Source organism: Apteryx mantelli, chromosome 5 (assembly GCF_036417845.1).
Source record: "Apteryx mantelli isolate bAptMan1 chromosome 5, bAptMan1.hap1, whole genome shotgun sequence".
NCBI classification, from domain to species: Eukaryota; Metazoa; Chordata; class Aves; order Apterygiformes; family Apterygidae; genus Apteryx; species Apteryx mantelli.
In genome coordinates this window covers 2,405,658-2,433,583 of record NC_089982.1, presented here as the reverse complement: position 1 = coordinate 2,433,583, position 27,926 = coordinate 2,405,658, and the positions used below count along the sequence as shown (strand labels likewise).

At 49.0% G+C, this 27,926-nt stretch overlaps 1 protein-coding gene across 4 annotated transcripts in view; it reads right to left on the bottom strand.

Annotated features, from left to right (window-relative positions):
- ADGRL3 (adhesion G protein-coupled receptor L3) overlaps positions 1 to 27,926 on the bottom strand; it is a 421,071-nt gene that overhangs the window by 11,958 nt on the left and 381,187 nt on the right. For 3 of the 4 annotated variants that reach the window (XM_067297300.1, XM_067297302.1, XM_067297301.1), the window contains 4 exons: positions 26,859 to 27,027; positions 24,505 to 24,630; positions 22,012 to 22,108; positions 701 to 3,204 (listed from right to left, as the gene is read on the bottom strand). In XM_067297300.1, the coding sequence (XP_067153401.1) occupies positions 2,411 to 3,204; positions 22,012 to 22,108; positions 24,505 to 24,630; positions 26,859 to 27,027 (1,186 nt within the window). In that variant the 3' untranslated portion in view covers positions 701 to 2,410. Of the gene's footprint in view, positions 1 to 700; positions 3,205 to 22,011; positions 22,109 to 24,504; positions 24,631 to 26,858; positions 27,028 to 27,926 lie in introns of those variants that run through there. The other variant, XM_067297303.1, reaches the window with a different exon arrangement.

The window sequence follows — 27,926 nt, the reverse complement described above, 5'->3', positions numbered from 1 at the left end:
GTTTCATTAACTTCTTTTCTATATTAAGCCTGTGGGAAAGTTACCTCCTGGCTCACCGGGACTTTGGAGGGTGGGTCAGAGGACAATTCGGCTTGGCCACCCAGAGAAAGGAGATGTGCCAGAGCTGGCAGGGGATCGGCAACCGTCCTTGCAGCGGTAGCTCTGGAAGGACTACGGGGTTTCTAGGGCAAAGAGGCTGCTGCGGACGAGGACTCCTTCGGCTTGTCGGGTGCCCCCGGAAAGAAAATAAAGAGACAGCAAACAACAACCGAGGAGGCCTAACGGGGACTTGTTTTACTCTTTGATGTGCTACCAGCAGTTTTTTAATCTCAGAAGACCCAAAGAAGAAGAAGAAAAAAAAAAAGGTTACAATGATAGAAAGGTACGGCAGAGGAAATACTCTGCTCGAATCATCCGCCCGTCATAGGCTAGTTCATACAGTAGGCACAAAACAGACCTAGCATAACCTGCAGCTAAAGGTCCACCACCGTTGTTCTTGCCCCTACACGAGCACAGCTAGCCTGATATTCCTAGTCGGCCGCAGCCGCGTTAATGGTTGTGCTTAAATTGCTCAGCTCGGCCTCCTTTCTTTGGCATTGCTCGCCCATGCCTTGGAGGAGTGGAAACTTGTCCTGAAGACAGCAACGGAGAGGGGAACGGAGAGAAAGAGATCCGTGGTACAGCACATACATACAGTATCTTCTAAATTGTGATCAGTTGTTTATTGGTTGGCAAACAAGCTTCACTTTTACAACAAATATTAGTAAATGAGGTCATTCGACTTTGCGACCGTACAAAATGGATCATAAATTAAAAAAGGGAAAAAAAGAAAAAAAAAAGAAAAAGAAGAAATTATAATCCGTGCTGCTATTTTACCTCCGGAAAGCCTATGTTACTTAAAATCCTGTCAAATAAATAAATTTCCTGTTAGGAAAATAACGAACAGAAGATTACTTTTTTTTTTTTTCCTCCTTAATCACTGCAAAATTCTTTTTTTTTTTAAAGATCACTACAAGTCAACCCCTTTTCTTCTTAACCACGGCAGCATGAGTGCCTAACCCGGGGACCGGAGCGAGCCGTGAAGGCCCGGAAGCCCTCCAGGGATTTCGCGGGGGCACATGCCGAAGCCACGCGCTGACTACGAGAGAGACCTGGCGGCTTCTCGATGCGGCCCGCCGGCCCGGGCGAGGGAACCCCCTCCCCTTGCTGAAGACGCTTTTCACGGCGCCGCGACCGCGACCGCGACCGCTCGGGCGCTGTAAACGCAAAGCTTGCCCCTGCTCTAGCCTGCCAAGGTGCCGGTGGCAACACGCCGGCTGGAGCAAGAGGTGCGGCGAGGAGACCAAAGACTCCGCGAAAATAAGCTGTGATCGCATTGCTAAAAACGGTCCTTAGAAAGTGACGGTCGTTTGGTTTTGTTTTGTTTGTTTTTTTGCCCAGTGAGACTTTTTACCAGGATGGGAAGAGGAGGGAGGGCAGGGGAAGAGGCAAACGGAAAAATAAAATAAAATAAAATAAAATAAAAAAGGAGTTATGGAAAACCTTGCTCCTACCGGTAGACAAACTTACAAGACCAGCACAACAGAAAAAGTTCTTTTTTTTTTTGTTTGTTTTTGTTTTCCACTACATTAACAGGGACGCAAGTTCTGGAGGAACAGAAAGCAGACTATATGTGCAATGCTAGTATCTGTACATTACATAGAAACCGTTCGGCTTTTTTTTTTCTTTCTTTTTTTTCTCCTTTTTCTGCCATTAGTTTTTGTCATCAGTTAATACAGCAAAACGTAAAGTACGCGGTCAGCACACGCTCCTCGGATGCCCTCGGGCCTCGCGAGACGGTCGCTTCGCTCGCCGCCCCCGCCGCGGCCCCGACCCGCCGCGCGACCCGCCTTCGCCGGCGTCGGGCCCCGGCTCCCGCCTCCGTGCGCCGTCGCCGCGAGTTCCCGCCGCGCGGGGTTTGGCCTTTCCTTCCTTTTTTTTTTTTTTCTTTTCCTTTTTAAATCAGGTCCTCGGTATTAAGAGCGACACAGCATCAAGGATTTTTTTTTTGTTTTTTTTTTTGTTTTTTTAAACAAACACAGCATAACTTGAGAAGGCCGCGAAGTGTGCCGTTATCCGTCATGGCGCTTTCGTTAACGTAATGAAGTCTGTCGGAAGGGAGGGAGGATGGGGAGGGCGGAAAAAAAAAAGAGGGGTCGGTTGGGGGAGGGGATCAGCAGTTACTCATCTCTCCGGGCTGGCCTAAAAATTCCAGTAAAAAAAGTCTGAGAGTTGCGCTTGTTTTGGAACAGCGTGTGAAGACTGAGGAGCGCACGCGCCGCTACCGCTGCTCGCCTCAACTCAGAACGGGAAACCGAGTGCTACGGAGGGGCTTTCTGCTGGCCGCCGGCCGCGGCCGCCGCCGCGTCCTCTATAGGCTAGTGACCAAGTGAGCGGGTCCTTTCGCGGGGCCGTCCGGGGGCGTCCCGTCCTTGCTCGGCGGGACTATAAAACCGTCGCTGCTGCCTCGCCCCAGCTGGTAGTACGTGTGGAGCTGATGGACGTGGTTCCTGGAGCCCAGGTTTGGCATGCTCTTGTAGTAAACATCATCAGCGTCACCGCTTTTGGCCGCCGGCGGGTCGGTCTGGGTGCTGGCGGTGACGCTTTCTGTCACAGGCATGCCGGCCAGGGCGGGCATACTGGTGTACAGAGAATCCCTGTTGGGCGACTGGAGGTCGTCCGTGTGCTCGTTGGTCAGCAAGGGGAAAAAGCTCTCGCTGTTGTCCTGCGGGATGCGCCGCCGGGCGTAGAGGTGGGGCTGGTGGTTCTCCGCCGCGTACACCCGGGGCGGCAGCAGCGGGGCGTCCGACTCCTCGTGGATGAGCTCCAGGCCCAGGCTCTCCTCGTGCGTGAAGGAGGTGGCGTCGTCCAGCACGATGGCGTCGTCCTCGCCGCCGACGCTGTTGACGAGCTTGTTCATCAGGTTGCGGCTCTGCTCGCTGGAGCGCTCGTGGTTGTTCAGGTAGGAGGGGATGTAGTTGGAGGTGAGTTCCTTCAGGATCTTCTTCTCGAGGGCGTTCTCGGTGTGGTTGTACCCGCGGTCGATTATTTGCACGCAGTTGCTCAGGTACTCGCCGCTGGCGATGCTGTAGCTGTTGCCGTGATTACCATTCAGTGGTAGAGTATCCGTGACACTTGTATCCCTGGCATTGTTCAGAAGCCCCTCTGAAAAACATTACACAAGAGAGGGTGACTTGTACACGCGGGACACTCACGCGGCACCGGCACGCTCAAAACCCCCTGCCTGGGCTGCCGCCCGGCGCTCCCAGCGCGCCGCGGCGAGGGCGGGCGGGTGGCAGCTTTTACGTGGGAACGAGCGTTCCGGCCAACGCCTTCCCGCCGGGAAAACGGACGCCGGCACCGAGCGTTGCGCTTGGTGCGGCGACGGCTGGCGAGAAGCAATAAGGGCTCCTCGCGCCGGCCTCCTCTTGCTGTTGCTGCTTCCAAAGGCTCGTGGCGTTTGCGCTATATATCCCTTGGGGAGCCGCGAAAGCGGGGAGCCTGAGCTGGTCCAGATTGTCCTACCTCCAGTCCCGGGACTCGGACAATTCACCCCAGCTGAGGACAAGTCTTCACCGAATGGATTGATCACTCCCACCACTGCATTTGGGGATGCATCCTTACTCGCTTGGGAGGGGAAACCCAAATCTGCTCGCCCTTTCGCTTTGGAGCCCACCAGAGGTTGGGCGCAAGCCCCAAGGGAAAAATTTGGGGACTGGCCTGTGTATCCTTGCAAGAGAGATGGAGGCACAAGGTGCCTTTTTGGAGCTACGCTCAATGCCACAGCTCTGCTGGCACGAGGGCACGGCCAAAACTATTTGCTCGATACTGGCCAGAGGGGAATTTTGTCATACAGCCAATGCTGGAGATTGCTGATGGGGGTGGCGAGGCTTCGCTAAAGCCTTTAAAAATAGCTTCCATTTCTCTTTGGGCGTTAAAGCACAGGGTTCAATGGAAGATACAACCAGCACCGTAAGTGCGATGGTAGGGCAGACCCCGGGGACGTGCCGGGAGCGGCGGGGGCTCGCTTCCCAGCTTGCTCGCCTCCCACCTCACCTGCCTCTTTGGCAAATGCAGCCCCCCGGCTCGCACAAGGAATATATACGCATACAGCCACAGAAACGAGACCTTTGGATTTTAGCAACAAATTGGCCTGGCCGCTATACTTTAACTAGCTGCCTACTCGCATTTCCATAGGCGTATCGACGTGGTCGGCATCAGCCTGGGGCTTGATTCTTTACTCACTCACGAGATCACGGAGAAATGCTTTGAAAGCAATGCAGTGTGAGGGCGTGAATGAGGAGAAAATCAGGCCTCGGGAAGGTTAAACCACTATGCTTTCTTTTTATTTTGGATTATTGGCCTCCTAAGAATGACCACAAACATGAGAATGCATGAAATAGTGTCCAATTTTCAGCTAAGGACTTCCGGCGCTGCCCAAAATTGCAAGCAACCCCGCGCAAGTGGCGGTGGCTTCGAGGAGCCCTTAGCTGACAATTTAAGACTGACGGTCGCTCGTATCAGTGGGGAAAACGCCTGGTACATTGCTAGTGAGCCTTCCGAAAATACAGGATTCGGTCTATATCTGCGATGCAGTCTTGCAGCGCGCGTGCCAGTGCCTGGGAAGCGCTGCTGCCAACCTTGGTGTCTCTTTGAGCGCAACGCCCTAAAAACGTCTTCCGTGTTTCGGATTTCGGATGCTTAGGGGGCGTTTGCGGTATTGCGGGTTTCCAAACAAGCAAGGAAGCCTTGCGTAACGTCAAGTAGCCATCACAGACATAGAGCAAAGCCGTTGATTTTCATGTTGGAAGGTCTCCAGACGAGCCACAATGTTTGGGGAGAAATGAAAAGTGAGTTTTTTCAGAGGGCTGGATGCAATGAGTGACGGGTACAATGGGGTCTCTCTGATGGTCATGGTGAGTAACATGCATTGGGGCGCTGAGCGCTATTTCTGCCACCAATGCATAGAAAAGGAGGCTGGTAGGTACTTTAAAAAAAAAAAAAAAAAAAGGATGCATTGCACTTGAAAACAGAGTGGTTTCGGTAATGAAATACGCCATATAAAAATGCTATGACCTCGCAAATAAAAATGCTAACTTTAAAAATGACTTAAACTCATACGCACAGTTATATGAGAAACTACTTTGGGAAAACGATACCACAAAAACGAGAAATAAACAAAGAAAGCATCATCTAATCTTATCTATATCTCTCTATATATGCACACATACATATATATACACACACACACGCAGGCATACACGTATATATACATATGCATATTCATATGCTTCTTATTCTTTGGATTTCAAAACTGTGAGATGAATTTCCTTTATTAACTACATCATCTATATGTGATGCAATAAAAGTGAACTAAAAAAAATTACATTTGATATGCAATGTTTAGCTTTACTCCCATACTTGTCTCTCTGTAGGGCTCTAAACGACAGCATGAAGAAAAGGAAAGAAAAAACAACAAGTAAGCTTACAGCGACAGTAGGAGAAACATGAGTAAAAAGCAAATTGATGATATGCAGAAAAGAGAGTTAACGGAAATAATTTCCACTGCCCAGAATACATGAATTTGTTACATGGTTTATTTCAGGTTAAAAATATTGACATTTTAGACAGAAAATTATTTTATGCACAATATTAAATCGACTACATTTTTATTAAAAAAAAATAATCACATTTAAGACTTTTTCCAATGCCATTATAAAACGTTCAGAGTGCAACACAAATCAAGAAAGAAAGCCTGGAAATTTAGAAAAGTCTAGAGCTGGTAACGGTCATGCTTCAAAAGACAGGCACTGTCAGTGTCATTTCCATAGTCTTAAAATGAATGGCTTTACTTACTGTTAGTTATAATAACCCCTGGCAGTTGAAATTGAAATCCATTTCCTTGCTAAAATGTTTGGCCGTCCGTCCTTTGCAACAGTGCTTTGTAAGAGTACGCCTTTGCTCATCACGGGGCTGCCGGCATTTGCAAACTTTTGCAAAGAAGCCTTGCTTTTCCTTTCTCTCTTTAACCAAGCGCATGGAAAACTACATGGGCTTTGCAAACAAAGGTGAGAAAAACAGCAGCTCAAATAATGGCATCTCTAAATGAAGCTATTGAGAAGGAAGGGTTAAAAAAAAAATAAAAGAAGAGCCAATGATGAAGATGGAGAGCCATTAACTTTCAACTTCCCACTTCGCATTGGTTTGTGGCGCGCTGTCGTTTTTAAACAGAGCTGGTTATGTGATTTCCTTCTTCTCTGAAAATTAGCTTTTGCGACAGCAGTTAGGCACTTTGGAGAAACTCGGGTGTCCAAGAGAGTGAGCGAGCGAGTGAGCGAGCACACGTCCGGGAGCGAGCGCTTGGCCGGGGCAGCGGAGTTTTGCTGGACTGCCGGGCTTCTCGCCTACCATCGCCTTAGTCCTCTACGCTCTGGCCCGCTGGAGAAACTCATGTCACCGCCAATACACCAGAGGTGGTAGATGAAGGTGCAAAAAAATCAGAGCCTTAGGAATGCAGGATGAGTTAGTTGGGTGATGTTAGCTAACATGTCCTCATTGCCCACCGAGCCCGGGCAAGGCACACCCGGAGATGGGGACAGCGTCTACTTTTACAATGCACTATTACTGCCTTAGCCTGACCGCCGGAGCGGCGCCCTTAAATCCCAAAGAACCTGCGAGGCCCTTTAGGACTGATTATTTTTGCTAACCTCAGTTTCCGCAGGGGGATCTCCTGTTATTCACCGTTTGCACAGCAAATCCTCACTCATGGACAATAACCGGTTTGGAAAGCAATAGCTATACCACGTCTAGGGTCATTAATAACCTTGCGGTCTCCCAAAAATAATGGGTCTGATTCTGCTCCCTCTGAAGTCCATGGCAAATCTCCAATGGCTTAAATGGGATCAGTGCTGGTCCCGTTTCCTTTAATCTCCAGGGGATGAAGCCAGGGCAGGTTTCTCTGTTATCCACCTGGCCGTGCTGCACTGAATAGCAGTTTAAAATCAACACCACTATTTGTGGAATAATGTGCTGTTCACTCAGCTAATTCTACCACAATCCGATGTTAAAAATTAGAAGAACGCAAGATTATTAAAATGCACATAAAACCTTTTTTTTTTTTTGTCACATTTTCAGCCCAAATCACCTTTGTTCAGTTGAGACACACAGACTTCAAAATGTGGACTTATCTTACGCCAAATGCTGACCCAGCGTTACCTGCTGCCGCTGGATTGAAAAGTCCCACTGCATTTTAAGCGTATGTTAATTCTAAAAGACAAGGTAATCGTCTCGCTGCTTTGTTACCTCTCTATCAAGCAATCTCAGCATTATCATGCAGGAAACTATACAGAAGACCAAAAGCTGGGTTCAACGTTTGCGGTACCCTCAAGTTCTTAACATTCAGAGCATTTCACGCTTAACCGTCGCCCCTTTTAGAAAGCATTAGCGGAATCAGATTCATTGCACAAAGTTAGCATAGTTTAGGAAATTTATGAACAGCAAGAAGGTCAGATACAGAAGCTTTCCTTGCGGTTTGAATGAAAATACCCTCGTGATGCAGTTCAGTATCTATTTCTCCTGTAAACAGGACAAACTAGTCGACAAACACGGTCTACTCGTGCAACCAGAGCAAAGGCCAGCGTTGGGTCCCGAGAGACTGACTGCTGAAGTTGGAGCCTGCCCATTAGGTACAACTGGCTCTAGCTATTTACTCTTTATCGCTGCAAGGAGGATAGGACAAGAGCTTCTAGTTTCCCTGCAATCTTCTTCCCCCTGTATTTGCGTGTGTAAAATGCATTAACGCAAATGGCCAAACATTCATTACAACCTCTAAACTCTTTGGAACCGACCTATGCTCCTTGCTTCGGATCCCATTTTCTTCCTAGAGGTCACGGGTACTTTTGTCTTGCTTGGCTTTTTCCTTGCCCAACCTGCGGCAGATGTGCCGGTGGGCTGCTGAGCACGTTTCTGCGTGCCATTTCAAACACAGAGTAGCGTTGGTGTCAAAGGCCATTGTAGCTTCACTTACCTTCAGAGGTGTTCCTGGTTCTGAAATGAATGATTTAACAAGGAAAACGTGCTGACAACAAAGAGAGAAATGGATATGGCTGACAAAATACATACAAAAGACCAATACAATACAAAACCAAGGAGATTCAAAAGAAAAAAAAAAACAAAATCAAAACCACTATGAATGCTTTGAGTGGAACCGAGGACGGTCTCTCAAAGTGGACTTGATCGCTCATGGAAAAAAGCCTATGGAAAATGGAAAAACGTACTGAAATGAAAGGAAAGGGGGGATCGTTTTTGTGCCCAGTTCCAAAAAAACAAAGTGTGTGTGCGTGGGGGTGGGGAAAAAAAAAAAAGAAGGAAAAAAAGAAAGAAATGGGCCAAAATAAGCCACAGAAAATGGAATTCTCACTAGAAAAATTAGAGAGAAACTCCAGCACACCTTGTGCGTTGTACATGCTGACAGAAGGGTTGTTATAGACGGCCGATTCCCCGAGCAATGTATTATAAGGGTTGTTAGTGCCATGAGGACGAAGCAGAGCATTGGTTATAAGATGATTAGCCATGGCTCCTGGAGCAGCCCGATAGAAAGACAGAGAAAAAAAACAAAAAAACAAAAAAAAGGTCAATCAGGCAAATGTGGCATAAAAAAAAGGGAAAAAGAACATTCAGAATGACAACAGTTGAAATAGTCCTGATTACAAGCAGCCAGCTAATTAGACTCGAAAACTGTAGGCCACTAAAGCAGCACAGATGTTACTGACAACGCACACATCCAAACCGATGCAAAAGAAAATGGATCGGAAAGCTGAGAAGCTACATCGAGGGCGGCTCCCCAGTCGGTCGCTCGGCGTGTAAGCAAGGCGCTGCCCACATGCTTGCTACAAATACACGGAAGGAGATGGCAGCCTGCATGATGGGGGCAAAACTCTCCAGAAAGTGCCAAATGAAGGAAAAAAAATAAAATTAAAAAAAATGACTAACATAAAAACAGCACATTCAACTCCCACTATGGACTAGGATCTGTTGTCTTAGCCTCTTGAAACGCGTCGGAAATCGAAAAAAGAATAATTAAAAAGAAACGATGGAAGATGGAGGCTCTCCTAAGACTCTCAGAGCTTATTGGAGGACTCTTTTTCAAGCAGTGCATACTTGTTTCTAACGGGGCGACCTGAACTTTAGATCCTGCTCTTCAAAACTACTCGCTACCCCCCTTGAGCGTGTCAACACCGTCCTGGAAAGTGCGAGCGCCGCGGCTCCTTCGGGTGCTTTGACCGGGAGTGAGAGCAGGCTGTGGAGATGTCCGCGTCCCGAGGCTCTCACTTTCTCCAGCAAACACCTTTTCCCCCCGCTCCCAGCCACCTTGGCCATCAGCAAAAGGATGAGGAAGCGACCGAAAGCCCTGTTAACTCCTCGTCCCGTTAAATCTACTCTGGCTACCAATGAGGCGACAGGCTCAGAAACTTGCCCCAGGTTCGGAGCGGAGAGCGGGCAAGTCCCTCCTTGGTGGTAGACACCTAGAGTGGGAAAATTCAAGGATGCACTATTTTTTACCACTTAGACTGAGCCATTAGAAAGAAACTTTTCCATCAAGCCAGTGAGCTTTGGCAGGGTGGCTAGGACCAGCCAGGACCAGGCTCTTGGACGGCAAAGGAAAAGGGAAGGAGCCCAGACAGGGGTAGGAGAGAGCAGACCATTGCCCTCAGTCTCCCTCTTAGCCTCCAGCAGCCCGTCGCACCCAAACACACATGGCATTAGCAAGTCACTCAGCCTTTTGAGCACAGAAAAAAGGAGAAAGCGGCACCGTATTAGGACTGCATGCCAGGAGGACTCCCAGACACATGCAGCTCGGAAAAATGCTGTTTTCTCTCACCTGATATTTTTGGCTACACTGGTGTAAAGCAAGAGGAGCTGTGTGTTTGGAAATAAGGAAACAAATCTGTCTCCTGTAAGAAAACATTACACGAACACTTAACTAAGCAAACTTGAATGTAACTAGTAGGCAAATGAGTCAATACTTTCGTTCTGGTAGTGTATTTATCCATCAATCTCACGTATGTCTGGGATGAGGGACTGCAGAAACCAATTACCTTCTTGCACCAGTTTTATACTGGCACTAGTATTAAGTCCATTAAAATCGTTCCTGCTTTTACATCCCTTTTAAACAAGTCAGGCCATAAAAGATCCAAATAGCGACTCCGCTTTTATAAAGGTAACAGGAATGCCCAGAGTTAATGCCAGCCATAAATTCAGGAGTGATACAATCCTCACATTTGAGATTTAACCCAATCTCTAAGTCAGATTTGACACAGAGGAGAAGACTACACCGGCTGCATGGTTTTGAACACCTTTCCTTGAAGCATCTTTAAATGGCAACGCCAGAAAGAGAATCCCACGTTATATATCCCTGGTCTGATCTTTTCTAGCAATTCCCACCACGTGGGGCTCTTCTGACTATTTGTCCAGCTAATTAATCAGCCTAATCTTTTTCTCTCCTTAAGAGTTTACACGTGCAGGCGCGAGCAAGGTTTCTGCGGGCTTTCACCACCTGCAAACCATTTCATGGGGATGACCCAAAGGGTGACAAATGATGGTGGGTTTCAGCGGGCAGGTCCCTGCCCAGGCCGCCTACCAGCACGCCGCTCCAGTCTGAGCCATCAGGGTGACTTCACGGCACCTGGCCACGGGAGACTCAAAGTCAACTTTGACAGCCCCAGGCTACGTAATGGATAGGCCAGCCTCCTTGGTGAAATCTTGGACATCTTAAACCAAAGCTGAGTGCAAGCTAAGACTGAGCTACTCACAGCAAATAGGCTCTGATGGGCTGTATGAACTAAAGACTTTCTGGCAGCTTTTAATGCAAACACATGATTCTGATGATAAACTTGGCTAAATGTTGAAAACTCAGATTAAGTCATTTTTCCCTCTCTCGGGGGTGTAATAGGATGCTTGGCATAAGAAAACCACCACCCACTCCTGTGTGTAGATACCAAGCACAAATTAGCCTCTTCTGCCTTCCTCTCCCTTTATTTCTGAGGGCATCAGTTTTAATTTTAATGATCAAGATGCCTCTTCTGAGTAATTCTCTTGATGCAAACGCAAAGCCGCCCCACTGGTACCACTTGCAGCCACCGTGCTGGGCCCTAGGGGTGCAGCAGGCTCTGCAGCGTGTTCCCTTCAGGGTGGACCTGCCACGGCGAAGCTGTGCGAGCCAGGAAACGTAACCTTCAGCCTCTTAAAAAGAAACTGATGCATACCTTACACTGATTGATTTGGGCTCGTTTCTCCTAATCTGCTTTAGTGATGCACCACTCGCTGTCTCCGAGGATGTGGAGAGAGAAGTGGTGCATTCAGGCTCCGAGGAACCTATAATTAAAGCTTTAGATAAAAATATAATAATACAAACAAATCCCCGTTATTGGTTTCTCTTTCCCGTGAGGGAGAAAACCTAAAAGGTATCACCAGCCATACATTAAAGTTATCATCCTGCCTCCTTTGCAACACTTTATCATTGCCATAGCAACCAACGGGGCTATTAGGAGCGGAGGATTAGGTCTGCAGATGAGGCATGAGCAGAAGGAGCAGGCGAACCAACAAATAGTGACCCCGTTTGCACGAAAACGGCCTCGGTAATCAACAACGAGCAAAGCCCATTACAGAAAAAATATGTTTCCAAAAATAGCGCGAGAAAAATTGGGGCTCGGGCTCTTCTTGAGAGCCAGCATGGGCGACAGGAGAGACGGCGAACAGATGGGCAGCAACGCGCCGCAGCCCAGCACACCTCGATCGCTGCTGGCAAAGGTCCAAGCGGGCTGAAAAGCAGAACGAGCACGGCTGCGTGCGCGGATCGAGCGCCCCGAGCCTGCTCGCCGCCAGCGTGCTCTCGTGACGTGACCCCGGGCGGCCGTCAGGCTCATTGGCTGACCATCTGCCTAATATCCTCGGCAAGAAGCAGTTGTTGAGCGCTTGTTTTTATTCATTCGCTTACAGCCAGATCCTCAGCTCTCTGCGGCATGACACCAATCTCTCCCAGCAAGTCATACAGCCCTGCACCTTCCTCGCTTAGCTACGTTTCAGCGATAACGTTCACTATAAAATCCCTTCTGCAGCCTCCTGAAGCACCTGAGTCCAGCGCATGTTCCCAAATATATTCTCTGTTTGCTTGGTTATGGCGCCTGGCTTTTAACTCAGCTGCACTGAAACACCTTAGGTTCTGCTGGCCAAAGATACACTGCTGAAGGCAAATTCACCCACTGTCTCCAAATCCCTATCGCGCGTGAATCTTTGGAGTTGGAGAAAAGATGAGGCTTCAACCACAAAGGTGCACCAAGGCACCTCCTTGTTCAACGGGACGAGCTCAACAGAAGCAGTGCCCATATGTAGTAGCTGGAGTTGCACCTCTGAAAAACACCTCCTACGACCACCCTGGCATAACGACAGCCCCACGCATAGAGGTCTCCACGTTGGCTCCACCAACGTTCAACCAAAGATTAAGGTTCAGCACAAAACGCAGCGCCCAGGCCAGCTCTGAAACTCAAAATTAGATTCATATTCTGGTTTCAGGTGATGTCAGTGCTCAGTTCTAGGCATCCTGGTGCTGGATTGCCTCAAGGGAAGGATTTACAGACTGCGATTACCAGGAGAAAGGAACCGTGCTCCTTCTGAAGGAAAACATCAGGTAAGTAACCGCCAGAAAATAACTTATGTCAGCTTATTTAGCCCTTCTGTGCTTGTGGGCTGCCTGCAAAAAAATCACTCCAAAAATCTGATATGGCAACCAGTCGGGACAAACAAGTGGAAAATCCCATTTTTTGTGATCACTCCTCTGACTATACCCACGCGTACAGGATTCAAATAGCTAAGTTTATCTACTTGGTGTGCACATAAAAGCAGGCATCACTTTAACGACAGCATGCAGCATAAATTGTACCTTTGCCTTCCCTTCATTAGATGAAAATTGATGTCTTTGGTGCGGGACAACACCGAATGGGTGTTATGATTGTAAAGGAAACCTGCACCCCGTTAAACGCAGGTACGCTTCGGACAGCCCCCGAGAGCGAAGGATGATCCCACCCACCCAGCAGATGCACCAAACGGGCAGGGTGGGCTCAGGAGGGAGACCAGGGCAGTTAAGAAATTCAATCCGACCAACTAGGGAGCCAACAAACATTTCAAAAAACGCCCAAACAAAGATCAGTGTTGGCCAGACAAAATGTTTTCACTGCCAGGTTTGAAAGAGTGGTTTGCATGAAAACTGATTTTGACTGCTTCTTAAGACGTCGTCTTTTTGTAAGAGGAGAAAAAGAAATAGCTCAGAGAAAGCATTGAGCGCATTTGTGTTGTAATAAAATGTTGCATTCCCTCTGACCTAGCAGTCCCAAAATGTCATTTTTCTGTTTGGTTTGTTTGTTTGTTTTAGGAAGAAAGAAACAATAATAAAAAACACGTATTGCTGCGTTTTTGGTCAAACCTTAATCTTTCTCTTTTCTCCTTGTCTTGGCCAGGGAGCAAAATGATCCATATTCCTTTGGTTTTCCCTCCTACTCCCTTCCTGCGCTGATAGGTCAGTGCTGTGCTCCTGCTGGCTCTGCCTCCTGACGCCTCTGGCTCAGCTTTCTGTCCATGGCCACCGTTACTTGAGTATCTCAACTTCTCACAATTAATATATTCAACCTCAGCTCGCCTTCACGGAGAAGTGACAGCGGAAGAGACTATGGACCAGTTCCCTGAAGGTACCGAGATGCCTGGGCTGTTGGGGAGCACAGGTGACCACTTTTGCTTGAACACCGAACTATCTACCTAGACATGACTCCTTTCCTAAGTGTCCACACACACACACAAAATTGCCTTACATTAACCATAGTAAATAAGTCATCTTCTGAACCTGAACCTGAACCTGATGTTACTGAAATAGCCTTGCAACACTGATTTCAGTTTGTAAGTCCTGGCCAGTTCTGTACATTGCTTAGCATTAACTTATTTACTCGATTTTATTCCCTGAAAAAGAAAATACATACGGCGCAGGTTTGTATTGAGCCAAGCTCCAGTCTTCTTCGTACCTTCCTTTACGGGCACTCAGTAGTACCATTTAGTGGGTTACACGCAGATTTTTCAAATATTTAAAGAATCCTGGTTTTCCACATGCTTTCTTGAGATTTATTCAAACGATTAACGCAATCACGAAATCAGACACACTTGCTGGAGGACAACAGGCATTTTCAGCGTTTTCCTGGCGCCCTCCAACCAATGCCCTGACGTTTAGATTTATCGAGCTGTGTTCGTATAATAGCCAACAGGATTCAGTTAATAAACTTCAATAAACCTCCCTATTAAATTTCTCTCAAATAGGTTTGTTGTCACTCGCAGCATCTAATCTATTCATTGAGGAGCTATTAATACTGACTGCAGCAAAAGGGAATTCCAGCAAATGAGACTGTTAAGCTCTGGGCCATCTTCTTCGAAATGAAACATCCCATGCTTTTATGCAGAGACAGGGGAGGGAAAGTGGGGTTTTTTGTTTTTTTTTTTTTCCCTTTTCCTTCCTTTCTCATGCAATAATTTAAGCTGACAAGCCTCTGCTGGATTATAATCTGCAGGCCCCATTCGAAACACACCGCTGCCCTGCAGCGACTGATAAACGCCTGAGCCGCTATCGGCGATCTGGATGGCGGCCGCTTCTCCGTTTGAGGCTTTATGGCTCCGCTGCTGTTATTTATATCGTTGCGCCCCCGGTTCGGGGACTCGCTCAAATTAACGCCTGGCAATTCTGACAGCGAGATGCGCGGAGCCTGACTTTCAAACGTGCTCGGGACCTACGTCTCAGAGTCCGTATTTCCCAGCTCCGAAACACGAGGCTCGACTTTCAGGAGAGCTCGGCTCATTGGGACGCCGTAAGCTTGCGAAACCCAGCTGTTAACCAGCACGACGAGCTGCAGAGCGGCGACCCCCGGCAAAGCGGTCGTGCTTTCCTCCTTCCTCCTTCGCAGTCGTCGTAATAAGACTGCTCTGCAGCAATACTCGGCTGGATCTAACGCTCCCCAAAGCCTGCTCTGATTTCAGAAATTGCCTTGCCCTTCGTCTTCCTCTTTAAATCTGATCCACCTAATGACTGAACTTCCAATTATATGGCTGTCAATCTGCAAATCAAAGCCAGTTCATAATATCTCCCAAAGGAAGAATGCCACGTCACTCACCAAAATCACGGCAACAAATCTCAGATAACTCAGTCCCAGGCAGCAGAGAAACAAAATAAACTAGAGGATGGTCGACAGCGGGATTCATTTCGCACGTCGTCAGAGTTAAATTCCCTAAGTTTTGATCCTTGATGCCAAAAGTCATAATTTTCCTGGCATAAAATGTATGGCTGATTGGAGAAAGGAGAGGAAAAAAAAAAAAAAGGCTGGTCCAAAAAGATGCTGTGTTTCCTTGCCCAACAAAAATAAATAAGTAATTTTCATCTGCTCTCACTTACCCGAAATTACTCTCTGGTCTGTAGGTGATCGTTTTGGTGTGGTTCATTTCTAGGTTTGCGCTGCTGGTGCCTTTGGGGGCTAAGCAAGAGCAGCACCGTGCACCGGCCAGGTCAGCAATGGGGGGGGGGGGGCGAGGGCTGGCGTTAAGCACAGAGACCTCTTGGCACTTTAAAAAAAAAAAAGGGGTCGGCTATGGGGGAAAAGTGCCCTTCCGTGGACTTCAACAAGCCACCCGTGGCTGACGAGGTGGGATTTTTCCCACTGGCGGAGGGGGGGTCTCCGCACGGCCACAGAGGGCCATGCCGGGCTCCTCTTCAGAAACGCTCCGCACCCGTCGCTCCCCTCCAGAAAACCCTGAGCATCGCTGAGCGCAAAGCAGCTAACCTTTAAGGAGTTACGCAGCTGAACGTGCCCTTTTGGTGCCCGTGGGGACAAATGGAAAGAAAACAGAGAAAATAGTTATTCTCTAATATCTTTAAGCCACAAGAAGAGCCGTAGGTGCTACTCGGTGCGGGTAAGAGCTCTTTAGAGAGACTGCGACGCATCGGCTGATGGCACCCTCTGAATATCCTATTGAGGTGAGCAGAGAAGTTCACACATCTCCCAGAGCTCTGCTGTTTGCTATTTGTTTTAAAATGCAACATAAGCGCAGCAGAAATCTGACTGCAGCGCCGGCCACATAAACACATCGCGGAGAGAACGAGCATCTCGAGAAGGACCCGCACAGCACAACAGCAACGCTCCTCTGGTCCAAATTCCTCACTCAGTGCTGCACTGCCTAGGGATGCCCAGGCGACGAGCGCTCGGCCACCCACCGTCCCTGGAGACATCTACAGTGAAACGTCTTCATCTAGCAGCAGCGACGCGTCCAGCAGGTCCAGCCACCACTAGCAGCAGAGATACATGAAGGTGGGAACAGCATGGCACGTTTTCTTGGAGCTGCCCCACAGCAAGGCCCAATTCCCCCCCCCGTTACACGTGCATCCCAGTTGCATGCAAGCTCTCATCTTGCCTCTCCCAGACATGAGGGTTGGAGACCTGATTTCACGATGAAGCCCTTGACCGCTGCGGTGGGCAAGTCTATGCCACGGGGACTGCAGCTGGGAAGAGCAACCCCAGGACAGCTTGGACCCAGCAGCCTTCGGGCACCACCTGGCCACCGGGGCTGCGGTACGGCCCTGGTGGTCTTCTACCAAATGGAGAATTTCACGCTCACTGCGGTTTCCGAAAAGCTGCTTTCTAAAAATTCGGGATAACACGGCCACCTGAAGACAATTTAAAACTTCATGCACCCTCCCCAAAACACACACAGTGGTCCCTGCTGAGTTAACAGCCCAGATACGGTTTCAGTGCGGAAATCACGGCTTAATTATATTTTGGGGTGGGTGGGAGGAATTTGATGGGAGATTTCATTTAGGAAACAATCAGGTCTCAGTTGGGTTAGAAATCAGGATATTAATGTTCTTCATTTTAATTTTCCTCTCTGACTCAGATTCCCACTGTTTGAATTTGAGCTCAATTTGTTCTGTTCATTATGAAGAAATCCACATGAATTTGACATTAAACTGATTATCTCCGAGAACAGTAGCAATAATTTCCCTTTTTTCCTGTGTACGTTTCAGATTATGTCTTTGTGGCTGGCATAAAGACACAGAGGAGAAATAATGAAGCAAGGGGAAATCAAGTATTTTTTCTGGCGGGCTACTCAGAAGCGGGGACATGCAATGACATTTATCCATTCGGGAAGCGAAAGCAAGGGGCAGGAACAAAGGATATCCGCATCGACTCTTCCCATTTCAGTGTGCTGGCATGGGAATAAACAGGGGGTGAACGTGGCAGTCAGGGTCCTGAAGGCACCGAGAGGCATCACCAGCCCTGAGCAACCTCACCTGGGACCTGCACCCACCCCCCTGTCCATGGTCCAAGGACACCCTTTTAAGCTCAGCGCGGGGCACCCAGTCCTTGCCTGGGGTGTGTTGTTGGAGATCTGCCCGTCTCCCGGATGGGCTTGGGGCTGCAGCCTGGTCTCCAGCCCTGTGTCTGTCCCCGTTATTTCCCCAAAGAGGAGCTGCATTAAGATATGATAAACATTGGCCACCAATTAATACGTATTACCCCTTATTTGTTAACTTGCATGGATACACACAGCTCCATCTGTGCATTTTCCTATAGCAAAACAGCATTTGATACCGGTGATAAACTGCATTTCTCCTCTGCTTCTTACTAGCCTCAGCAGAACAAGGGACACTTGCTTCTTTAGCAGCTACCTTCCACCTTCCCTTTCCAAAAAACCTCAAATCCCCCAACCTGAAAACCCGAACATGCCCGACGCTCAGGCGGCGGCCGCCGGGGTGTACCGAGAGCTCGGGCTCGGGCCGAGCCTTCGGAGCCCGGCACTGGTCGCTCTTAGTGCTCCGCTGCGCTTCTGCTCCTCCCGTGCTCAACGCCTTTTGCTGCCTCCGTCCACACGTACAGCCCTTCGGGATGGGCAGGTCCGCGATCAGATTTCCAAAGCGCAAGCGCGACAGAATCGGAGGAACGGTAAGGACGTTAATTGCTTTTAATTGCTAGCTCTTTGCAAAAACTCTCTGTATCCCGGAATCAAAAAATCTGCTGTTACAACTCAGCAGTTCCCTGCTCTGTTCTCCCTTCGTGAACCTAACGCCGAGGAAACCCTGCGCCTTGCGCTCCCTCCGCACCCTCTGCTTCTCAGCCCTCAAGGAAACGAGTAATTCAAGGCCCCTGTAGGGCTCCACCGTGATTTTTGCAACGTGGTGATGCTTTGAGCTGCAGCCTTGGCTCAGGCGTCGTGAACTCTGCACTGAAGGCGGCAGCTTAGACACGGGAAACCCGAGTCAGCTGGATGGCCCGGCACTCGCATCCCAGGTGCATCAGTTCCTAGCCAGGCAAGGGCTGGAATAAAACGCAGGCTCGGGGACTTCACAAACACACTATTCCACAGTGAATCACAGCCTCGTCGTGCCTAAATTAAAGGCCAGAAGGCACCGAGTCACGTGTGAGCTATAGCAGGGCAGGAATGCAGAAAAAACAGCGGACAACATTAAGAAGATCAGGAGCACGGGGAGATGTGGAAAGCTCCAGCAGTAATGCCCGCACTTCTTCTCACGTGGAGATGGGCGCTACGGACAAGCTGGAGGGCCTTTGAGATCAGGGCCTCAAAGCAGCAGGTCAAGTGCAAGTTTTCAATGCTGGGAAAAGAAATACCAAACGCAGGATAGATGTGAAACAGATGACAGAAAATCCAGCCAGACCTATCGTGGGAAAAACGTGGTGGAGCTGGGGGGCTAGGAGCAGGAAATCAGTGGGACCTGGAACACTACGTGCTCACGGCGGTAGACTGATGTACTCTTCATTTGAAGGTAGATGGGGAAATACTTGGCCTGTTTCTGTCCCCCTCCTCCTGACTGACAGTGGTATAACAACGCAAAACCCACATTGGTACTAAGCGGTGATGAGCAACGAGGCTGGAAACGTTTTGGACATTAGGAAGTATCTGAAACGGTCGTGCAGGTCTTGGGAGGGAAGAGAGGATGTGCTTTTCATTAGAGAGCGCGTTACATCTGGTAAGCGTGGGGTTATGCCTTAAATTCCCGGTAGGATAAATGAGAATACAATCAGGCAGGAGGTGGAAACACAGTGTTACGGTCAGCTACTCTGGAGAATAGTGGATCAAAGAGGAGCTGGAGCTGAAAAAGTCGTAAGAAACATCATATCTGCAAGTCAGAAGAAGAAAACAGTTACATGTCTGAAAGAGGGATGCGTTAATACAAGCGCAATATTGCAGACTGATGCCCAGGAGGTTCATGGAAGAAGGGGATGGGATGGCACAGCAGATGGATAACTGCTGCCGATCATAATACGGGAATAGGGATAACAAGAACAGATTTGCCTGGGATGGTAGCAACCAACAGGGGCCTGCAAGAACTGTGAATGTGATCGGGGGGTAAAAAACAGCTTAAATGAAGGAGGAGCCTGGTGGAGGATGTCCCTCTTCTTTCCACTTCCACAAAAGCAGCGTGGTGAGTCAGGACATGGAGAGGTGGCGTCCAGCCAGGAGCCGGAAGATGGGAGATGTGGGGAGAGGAGATCGCCTTCTTACTGTTTCCAAAAGGTAGCTGCTGCCTGAAGGCTCGGGGAAAAACATCAGCGCACAAAGTAATGCTCAACACAAATACTTTTATATAAAAGGTGTCTAGTATTCAGCTGAAGTGTTGCCAGAATGGAAGTCATTTCCTTAACCACCGGATTGATGCGTCAGTCGATAAGTGTCTCTGGTAAGTGGGCAACCATTAACGAGTTTACAAAGCGGCTGGGAGGGCTGAAGAGGGACTTCTGAAAGGGTACGCGAGTCTCTTGTGTCAACCCCGGGCAGGGGAAGATGCTAAACCTACAATTCCAGGCTTGTAGTTTACTCCTCTGAGCTTTCACTGCGCATTTGTAAATAAAACATTAATGAAATGGCTCCTTTAAAGCTTGATAGATAGTAAAATATTAAGGGGAAGACAAGAACTGTGAAAATTGCATTGCCCACTGGTCTATTCAGACTGCAACTATCTCTGGAGAGACTGAAGAAACAACGTAGGCTTTATGCAAAGCCCTAAGACCAAGATTGTTTCTTTTCAGCTGGAATAAAGAGGATAAAGTGTGAAATATCTGGAGCCCCGTGCAGTTGGATCCCTGTTGACGCCCGCTATATTTTCCCAGGCTAAGTGACCACCTGCCGCTTCGGAGCCGCTAACTCCCGAAGAAATGTTTGAGCCTCCATTTTGCAGACGCTTCCGCCCACCGGAAAAGCAAATAACAAATATTGTTCCTGCCGGCGTGAAAGGGGTGGGGGTGGACTACGACGGCTCCGGTTATTCAAGCCACCGAAGCGTCCCACCTAAAAGCACTGGTGCAGCCTTTCGTCCACCGACGAGCCCGGAAGACGCCGTTTGCTGAAGCCCTTTGTATCCTGGGCCGCGCTGGGGAGTGAGGCAACGTCCAGGCTAACTAAAGGAGATACATGCATGACATTTCCTGACCCGCATGGCACGTATGGCACGCAGTTCACTTTCGTTTGCCCGCGCGCTGGATGGCGGAGGGGAACGGCAGCCCTTGCTGCAACCTCTGCGCCATAAGCAATCCCCCTGCAACCTAGCCCTGGAAAAGCCCGGTCGTACCTCTCCGGTTTTGATGCAAACATGGAGAGAGAGATGCAAAGGGCAACGCAGGTGGATAAACCAATTTGAACGGAGGCATTTGCAGTTAACGGCATCCTATAGCCTTCGTTATCAAAGAACCCTCAGGGCAAAATGAAATTATCAACGCGCGAAAGCCATCGGAGCGGGTTGTGGGATAAGAGTACGCCTCCACCTTAACTACCCTGCGTTCCCCTTTGCGCCGATTTGAGCAACACGTATACTGACTTGGAGAACTGAACCCAAAGCCCTTAGTTCCCCAACTCTCGGTATCGCTAACCGCAGGTTCAAAGTCCTTCCAGCCTACCCTCACACTGTTATGCAGGCAAAAGACCCCATAAAATCGGTGTGAAATCTGTCCGAGTAAAGGCTGGATAAGAACCAAAGTCCCAATTCACCTCTCGGTTGAGTTTTGCAGTCAGACCCCCCAAGACGGGAAACACCTTTGACTTCCACCAACGTGAAAGCAGGACTTGGCACCTAGTTTCTCAAGATAAGCCATAAAGTAATTGTGCTAGAGGGGAAAGAAACCAGTTTTTGAGGCTACATTTTTTTTCTGCTCTTCCCTCACAGTCACCTTCCCCCAAACCGTTCAAAAGGATTTTTTTTCTTTTTTAAGCCGTTGAGCTTTCACCCTGTGCCAGGCACCACGTTTTGCTTGGCACGACTCTATCTCTGCACATTTCTGAGAGCCTCTCCTCTGCAGACGTCCGCCGAGTTCACGTTAGCCAGGCGCCGCCAACTAGATACTACCATCAGCGGAGGCAATTTTGCTCCCAGTACACAGGCTTTCTCACGGCTACGTTCGGCCGGCCGTTTCCCGCTTCCGCAAAGCGGCTAGAATTGCTATATGCCCAGGACAAGGACAAATTCTGTGAGGCTTAACGCAGACCGCACAGTGCCGAAACGGCCCATTTTCGCTGGCAGCAATGAGGCCTGCCGCCTCGCGAGCTTACGGCACTAGCGGTTCGCGGTGGGAAGGTGGAGGTTTCTTTCCAGCTTTTTATTTTTATTTTTTTTTCAGGGGGGCGGGGAGGGTTGTCCTAACTTCCTTCCAGGGATGACAAGTCTTGAAAATGCATGTGTAAAAATAAAGAAAAGAAAAAAGGAAACGACCGCCACAAAACCTCCTCCCAGTTAATACCGTAACATTTTTGCAAGTGAGAGAATAAAAAGTCCAGTGCCGTTTGAGGTGGGGAGCGGGGGGGGGGAAAAAAGGGGGGGGGCAATACATTTTAAACTCCTTAAAGCCACCACGAGAGTTAGAGATAGGAAAAACAGTTTATAATTACCTCTGTTGAGTGAAGCTGAACTGTTTATATCTCCAGTAATAAAGGAAGACTCGGACTGCTTTCGAACTGTGTCATTCCACATCCTACGAATCCGGCTCTGAAGAGGGATTGAACCACAGCAGGTAATGAATTTTCAGCAGCGGCAGAGAGGTTTCTTTCCGCCTCACTAAAGACGGCTATCGGCACGTCTAGCTCACCACGAGACTTGCTTCTGCCCAGCTGTAAGCGAGCAGTTGCCGTTTCGTTACAAGCCGCCTCGTGCCGACCAGACGCTGCCTGCCTAACTTCGTCAAGGCGAGTGCCTGCCGCAAGTAAGAGGTGCGTAACAGGATTGTTCGGATTGCTTACATCTTAATTAAAAAAAAAAAAAGCAGTGGGAATTACATACGAGACAACCCCAGGCCCGTGCAAGCTACACATTCACCAATACAGCAGCAAATAATGGAAAAATAACCTACGCGCGGAAGCGTGCACGCTTCCCCTATCCCCTCGGATAGCTTGTGTCTATTTTCGTAGAGTGGAATAGCAGAGCTGATCTGTGTCTTGGTGTCCCTGGATGAACGGGAGTTTTCTATAGCTACTATCCATCTTGGGGAATCTCAGGAAAAAAAACCCCACAACCGCAAATAAATGACTTCTATTCCCCTCCTGAAAAATGTGCGATGATTTTGCCATCTGCGTACAGCTTTCGCTGCTAGGGAAACAGCGTCCCGAACGTGTTGGCCTTCTCTTTTGTTTCTCAGAGATGCTGCGGAGTATTTATCTCGGCGGCTTTTGCACCGCTACCTCTCTCTCCTCCCCAGCTCCACCTTGCAAAAAACCGACGGCTGTACCCGTCTCGTGAGCAGCTCAGCTGCAGTCCCCCTGCCGACACGGCTGGGAATCCAAATCCTGGGGAACCCCAAGTCCTCCTGCTCTCCTCGTTAATTATATATTAATGGCATCTCCTAAACATTCATTAGCCCTTTAAAAGTGGAACCACGGTGTAACATGTGACCCACGCGCTTCTATAGCAATTATTTTGCGCCTGGGCATTTCATCCATTGCATTTCTCTGACATGAGCCAGTGTGGTTTAATCATTAAGTGCTTTTTCAGGCAAAAGGGGATCTGATGAGTTTCCCTCCTCTTGGACTTTGCTATTAAAAAGTTTGGGGTCAGATGTTCTCACCACCTCAGGTCTCCACCCATTCTCCATCACACGTGAGGCTTCTCCTGTCTACACCAGGTCCCAGGCCCTTCCAAGGACAAGCCGCCCGTGGCAATGTGACCTGCCTCGGTACCTCAAACCTCAGCCTGCCATGATGGGACTGCTACCAGGAGAGGCAGTTGACCCTTAAAAGGGCATGTTTTCTTGGGCTGAGGCTGCTGAGAGGGAGGACCCGTTAAAGCCACCTCTTCTCAGCAGGGAGGGCACCTACCCGCTAGCTGAGGGACACAAATCCAATGGATTTCAAACCAGCCACCCAAATGTTGCTGGATATAGTAAGTTTGGGACAGATGGGATTTTGGGATTGATGTGGCATTTGATGGCCTACTGGGGAGAAGCTCCCTATTCTATACCTATTTGCCCTGCATAACATCCAGACCTCAGTAAATGCCAAAGTGGAGATCTTGGATGACATCTGGGAAACCGTACAAAATAAATAACAATTTGCTCCGAGACATAAATAGCAAATTATGTTTTCCTGGGAGGTTATAAACTGTTATTTGCTGTGTGTCTTTCATAATTTAATAGTCGAACTGTCAAGTATAATTACTTCCATTAGTAATACTGAATAAATTTGTGTTTGGTTCCTATTGATTAAGTAGTAAGCTTCTTCATTTTATATGAACTGCTCTTCCATAAATCTGTATCTGTACGTACAAGTCAGCTTGAAAACTGCAAAGTGCACAAACTAAACAAAAATTGAGTTTTTGGATGACCAAAGCATAAAAATTCAGTAACTCCCTAAGATAACCTGACCCCCACTGGCTTCTCTTAAGAGATGTATAAAGTGAGGAAAATCGAGCGAAGCAAGGAATTGATCAAACCAGTGAATGTCAGAAAGCGAGCCCTTCCTTGGCAGAGGCGACTGCAAGACTCTGGAGTCTTTTTTTTAGCAAGAAAAATACTCGGTTGTTTCAGTATCATTACTATACATGGCAAGAGTGGTGACAACAACCTTCAGCGCGTGCCAAGGACATGCCGGGTGGCTTTTGCAGGGCACGTAACAGAGCTGACAAAATGCCCCCGATCCCCCCTGGGGACTGCTCAGGTCATGAGCGCCCTCCCGCCTCGTGAAGGCAAAATTTGGGCTGTGTATTCCCACCACAATTCTATCTGAGGTTCTTGGAGGGACACTCATTGCCATGCCCACCCAAGGGAAGGAACCACGGTGGCTTCACTTTGGGGAGGGCGGGAAGCCCTCGCGGTGGCAGCTCCTTCGGCTCCCGCCGGCCTCGCTGCGCCTTTGAGGGTGAGGCACGGAGAGGCCACCAAAGACGCGAGTTACCTGTGAGCCTGTGGAGTATCTTCCAGGCGTCCGCGACCCCGAGGTCTTTCCCGAGCCGATGGAGCTCTCTGTACTTTTCCCGCTACAGCAGTGCGTGCGCAGGCATTTCCCGTACTCCTTACGGACCTGAGCCAACGAAACGGGAACGGCTGTTAGCCGGCAGGTCCTCCTCCGACGGTCACATTTCACACGGGCATGGCCGCCAACCTGGGCCAGCTCCTCGCCTGGATTAAAGCCGTGCCACCGTGCTGGCGTCGCGGGAACCGCACGCCCTTGGTGCCGGGTGAAGCTTTGGCCAAGTCCGAGGTCTGAGCACGTCAGATTTTGGACAATAATACCCGGAAACCAGATGGGAAAATGCACGGCCCGTATGGAAAAGGCGAACGCAGGTCACATCGCCCACCCCATGGAAAAAAAGGAAAAAATAATAGCTACATGCACGCCCCAGCCCCGCAGAGAGGTTACTCAGAGCACACGGTGCTCAGTTAGCTGTGAAATCTCCCTGGACTGACTAGGAGCAATTCAAAACTCGGTGAAACAACCATTTAAATAGCAAATTACAGCTTTTTCATTAGGCTTTTCCTTAAGCACTTGAGACAACCACAATACCACGAGTGCCCAATATGCTCGAATGCCTAATCAATCCTTTGCTGAGAGAAAATAATTCAATTGCTTTAATTAGCCACCCACTGCTTCCTCTCTGCAGCTTTTTGCTGATTTTCTAGTCCGTGATAGATAGGACGGGGAAGGATTTTTTTTTCCCCTCTCCCTCAAATAATTCCTCCCTCAGCTCTCGGGTCAGAAGCTACGTCCACCCCCACGGCCAGGTACTGGCATGTCGTCTCCTTTCCTCTACACTGCCATCAATCAGGAGCAATTTCGGAGTAAACAGCGATGGTTTAAGGGTAGAAACTGTCTCGAGGCAGACGAGTGCGTGGTCTTTCTGTGCAAAATGAGCCCTCTGAGATCCAGCAAGGATACGGTGCCGCTCTGGCATGCTGCGCTAGGAGCCGACCGTGTGCGAGATGGATTGGACCGGGCTGTGCGGGAGGTAGGGAGGGCAGTCCCAAAATTCAACCTGCTCATGAAAGGGGGCACCTCGATGCCTAATGGACATTTTGGAACATGTTCAGCTAAAACTAAAGCTTTTTGGTCTATTAGGATGAACGAATTTATGACAAAATGAGAAGGAGCAAAGCTCTGACCCCAGAAAGTCTCCCTTCAGGCTCAAGAGTGTCTTGCTACAATATATTTTACTTATGTCCTTTTAGGCCAGATCTCACTTTCCAGTTGAGCCCATAGGAAAATTCCCACTAATGTGAGTAGCACTGGAGAAAGCCCTGGGCTTTTCAGTGGAGAACAGACCTCAGCAAGACCCTAACTTTGCCCAGTGGGCCATTTCACCAAAAACCACTGGTCACACGGGGACTGGGATCCAGTTGTCCATGTGTAAACTCTTCCCTACGCTTATCTTGGGTAAGGAGACTGGCCTTCAAAACCAAGATGTACACCAAAAGCCAGCAGCAGACATGCACGGAGCTGGAGACTGCTGCACCCCTGAGTTTTAGTGGAGAATAAAATGGTTCTTAAAAATATTTATTACTGATTGTCAGCAGCTGTAAGTTTGATCTAGATAGACACACAGAGAATTTTTTTCTTTTCTTAATCAGAGTTTCCCCGAGTTACGCTGCTGTTACCTTGCAAATGTTAATTGGGTCATACTTCAAGTTGCACCACGAAACATTTATTGTGCTCGTTTTGAGGAAGATTTCCAAAAGCACAAATGATGCAAAGGCCAATGAACTGTGGCAAAACTTCGGTCCTTCAGGTCTTAGAAAAGGGAGGGGAGCGGCCCCCTGTTACATACCATCCCCAGCACGTACTGCCATAGAAAGGGGCAATTCCCAGCCGGACTTCCTGGAGGGCAAATGAGGATGTGAAGCCCTATCTTGCCCTGAATGCTCAGCCATGCGAACAGCCTCCGTGATGCTCGTGGAATTGCTCCGGTGTCAGGCCGGCGTAAGGGAAAGGAGGACCCAGCCGGCAGCAGATGAAGCCCTTTTATTAGGGGGTTCCCGCTCCCCTGCGGACCGCGCACTGCTTTTTGCACAGCTTCCAACGTGCTCATCGCCAGGAGCCCGGCTGCTCAAACGCCACCGCCGCCGCACAGCTCCGTCATCCCCTCGTTGCCCACCATCCCTCCGCTTTCCTCCTAAACACCACCCTTACGAGGTGCACGGAGACAAATCCGCTCGGTAGGGACTCAGCGCGTACCGATAACATGACGCTGCGGTTTTCAGGCAACAAAACACCCCGTTACCGCCGCTCTGGCCGCCGGGAACCGTCTGTCTTACCTTTTTCTGGAGGACACAATGGAAAATGAATATAAACATTCCCTGCAGAGAATTGAATATGGTGAAGAGATAGGCCATGATGACTGTGCTTTCATTAATATACATGAGTCCAAAGGCCCAGGTCAGTCCTAGTAGGCAGAGTAGGGCTATTGCACCTATAACCCAGGACCTGTTAGGAGAAACAAAACAGAGAGAGAAAGGCGTTGGTCCTTCATCTACAGCAGCATGCAGGTGTCTACAACGGGGGCGACTTGGGCCGTTGCTTTAGCAAACAGCAGCTAACACCCCGAATTGAGCTGCTGGGATTTTTGCCTCGAATTGGATGCAGTTTGCAAGTCTTCAAGCTTGAGAAAATACATGGACAGGGAAATGTTATGAGCATGGAAATTTATCATAACCAAAGCGTAGCTGTCCCCACAATATTTCTGTTTCTTTCTTTAACGCAAAAGCAGCGCGCATGTAAATGACATGGAGATGCCATTTCTCAAATGGCAGGAGAAAGAAAACAAACCAGCCAAAACGACAGAGCTAAATGCCACTTTGCTAGCGTCCACTGCTTTCACTGGGGCAGAAGTGCCGGCTGGATTAGCTTCTTTGAGCTTAACACCGAGACACATCTATTGCTGCATTTTAGCTCGTCGCCCATAGGCCCATAGGTTCAGCTCGGCACAAGGAGGCTCCCTGCAGCGCTGCTTCGTGCTTCTTCCACCCGGCGAGGGGGGAAAAAATATATATATAATGTGCTCGCACACCAGATTTGCTCAAACTATAGCTGCTGCCACACTTTTGCCCTGGGAAACTGAGGTGTGATCCTGCTTCACAGCTGTCATCAAGCTACGACTGCTCCTCGCTCCAGCCCCGGAGGGAGGCAGGAGCCGGGGTGCAGCCAGCGCTTGCTCCCAGGTGTTATTCCAGCACGGGATAAAGCGTGCCGAGCAGGATGGCAAGGGAGGGGGGACGGGGTCCTGCTCCGAACCATCCCACTAGCTTCCCAGTTGCCAGATCACCTACAACGTTCAAGGAATTGCTGCTGCACAGGGGAGAGGGGCAAGTTCCCCCTGGTCACCA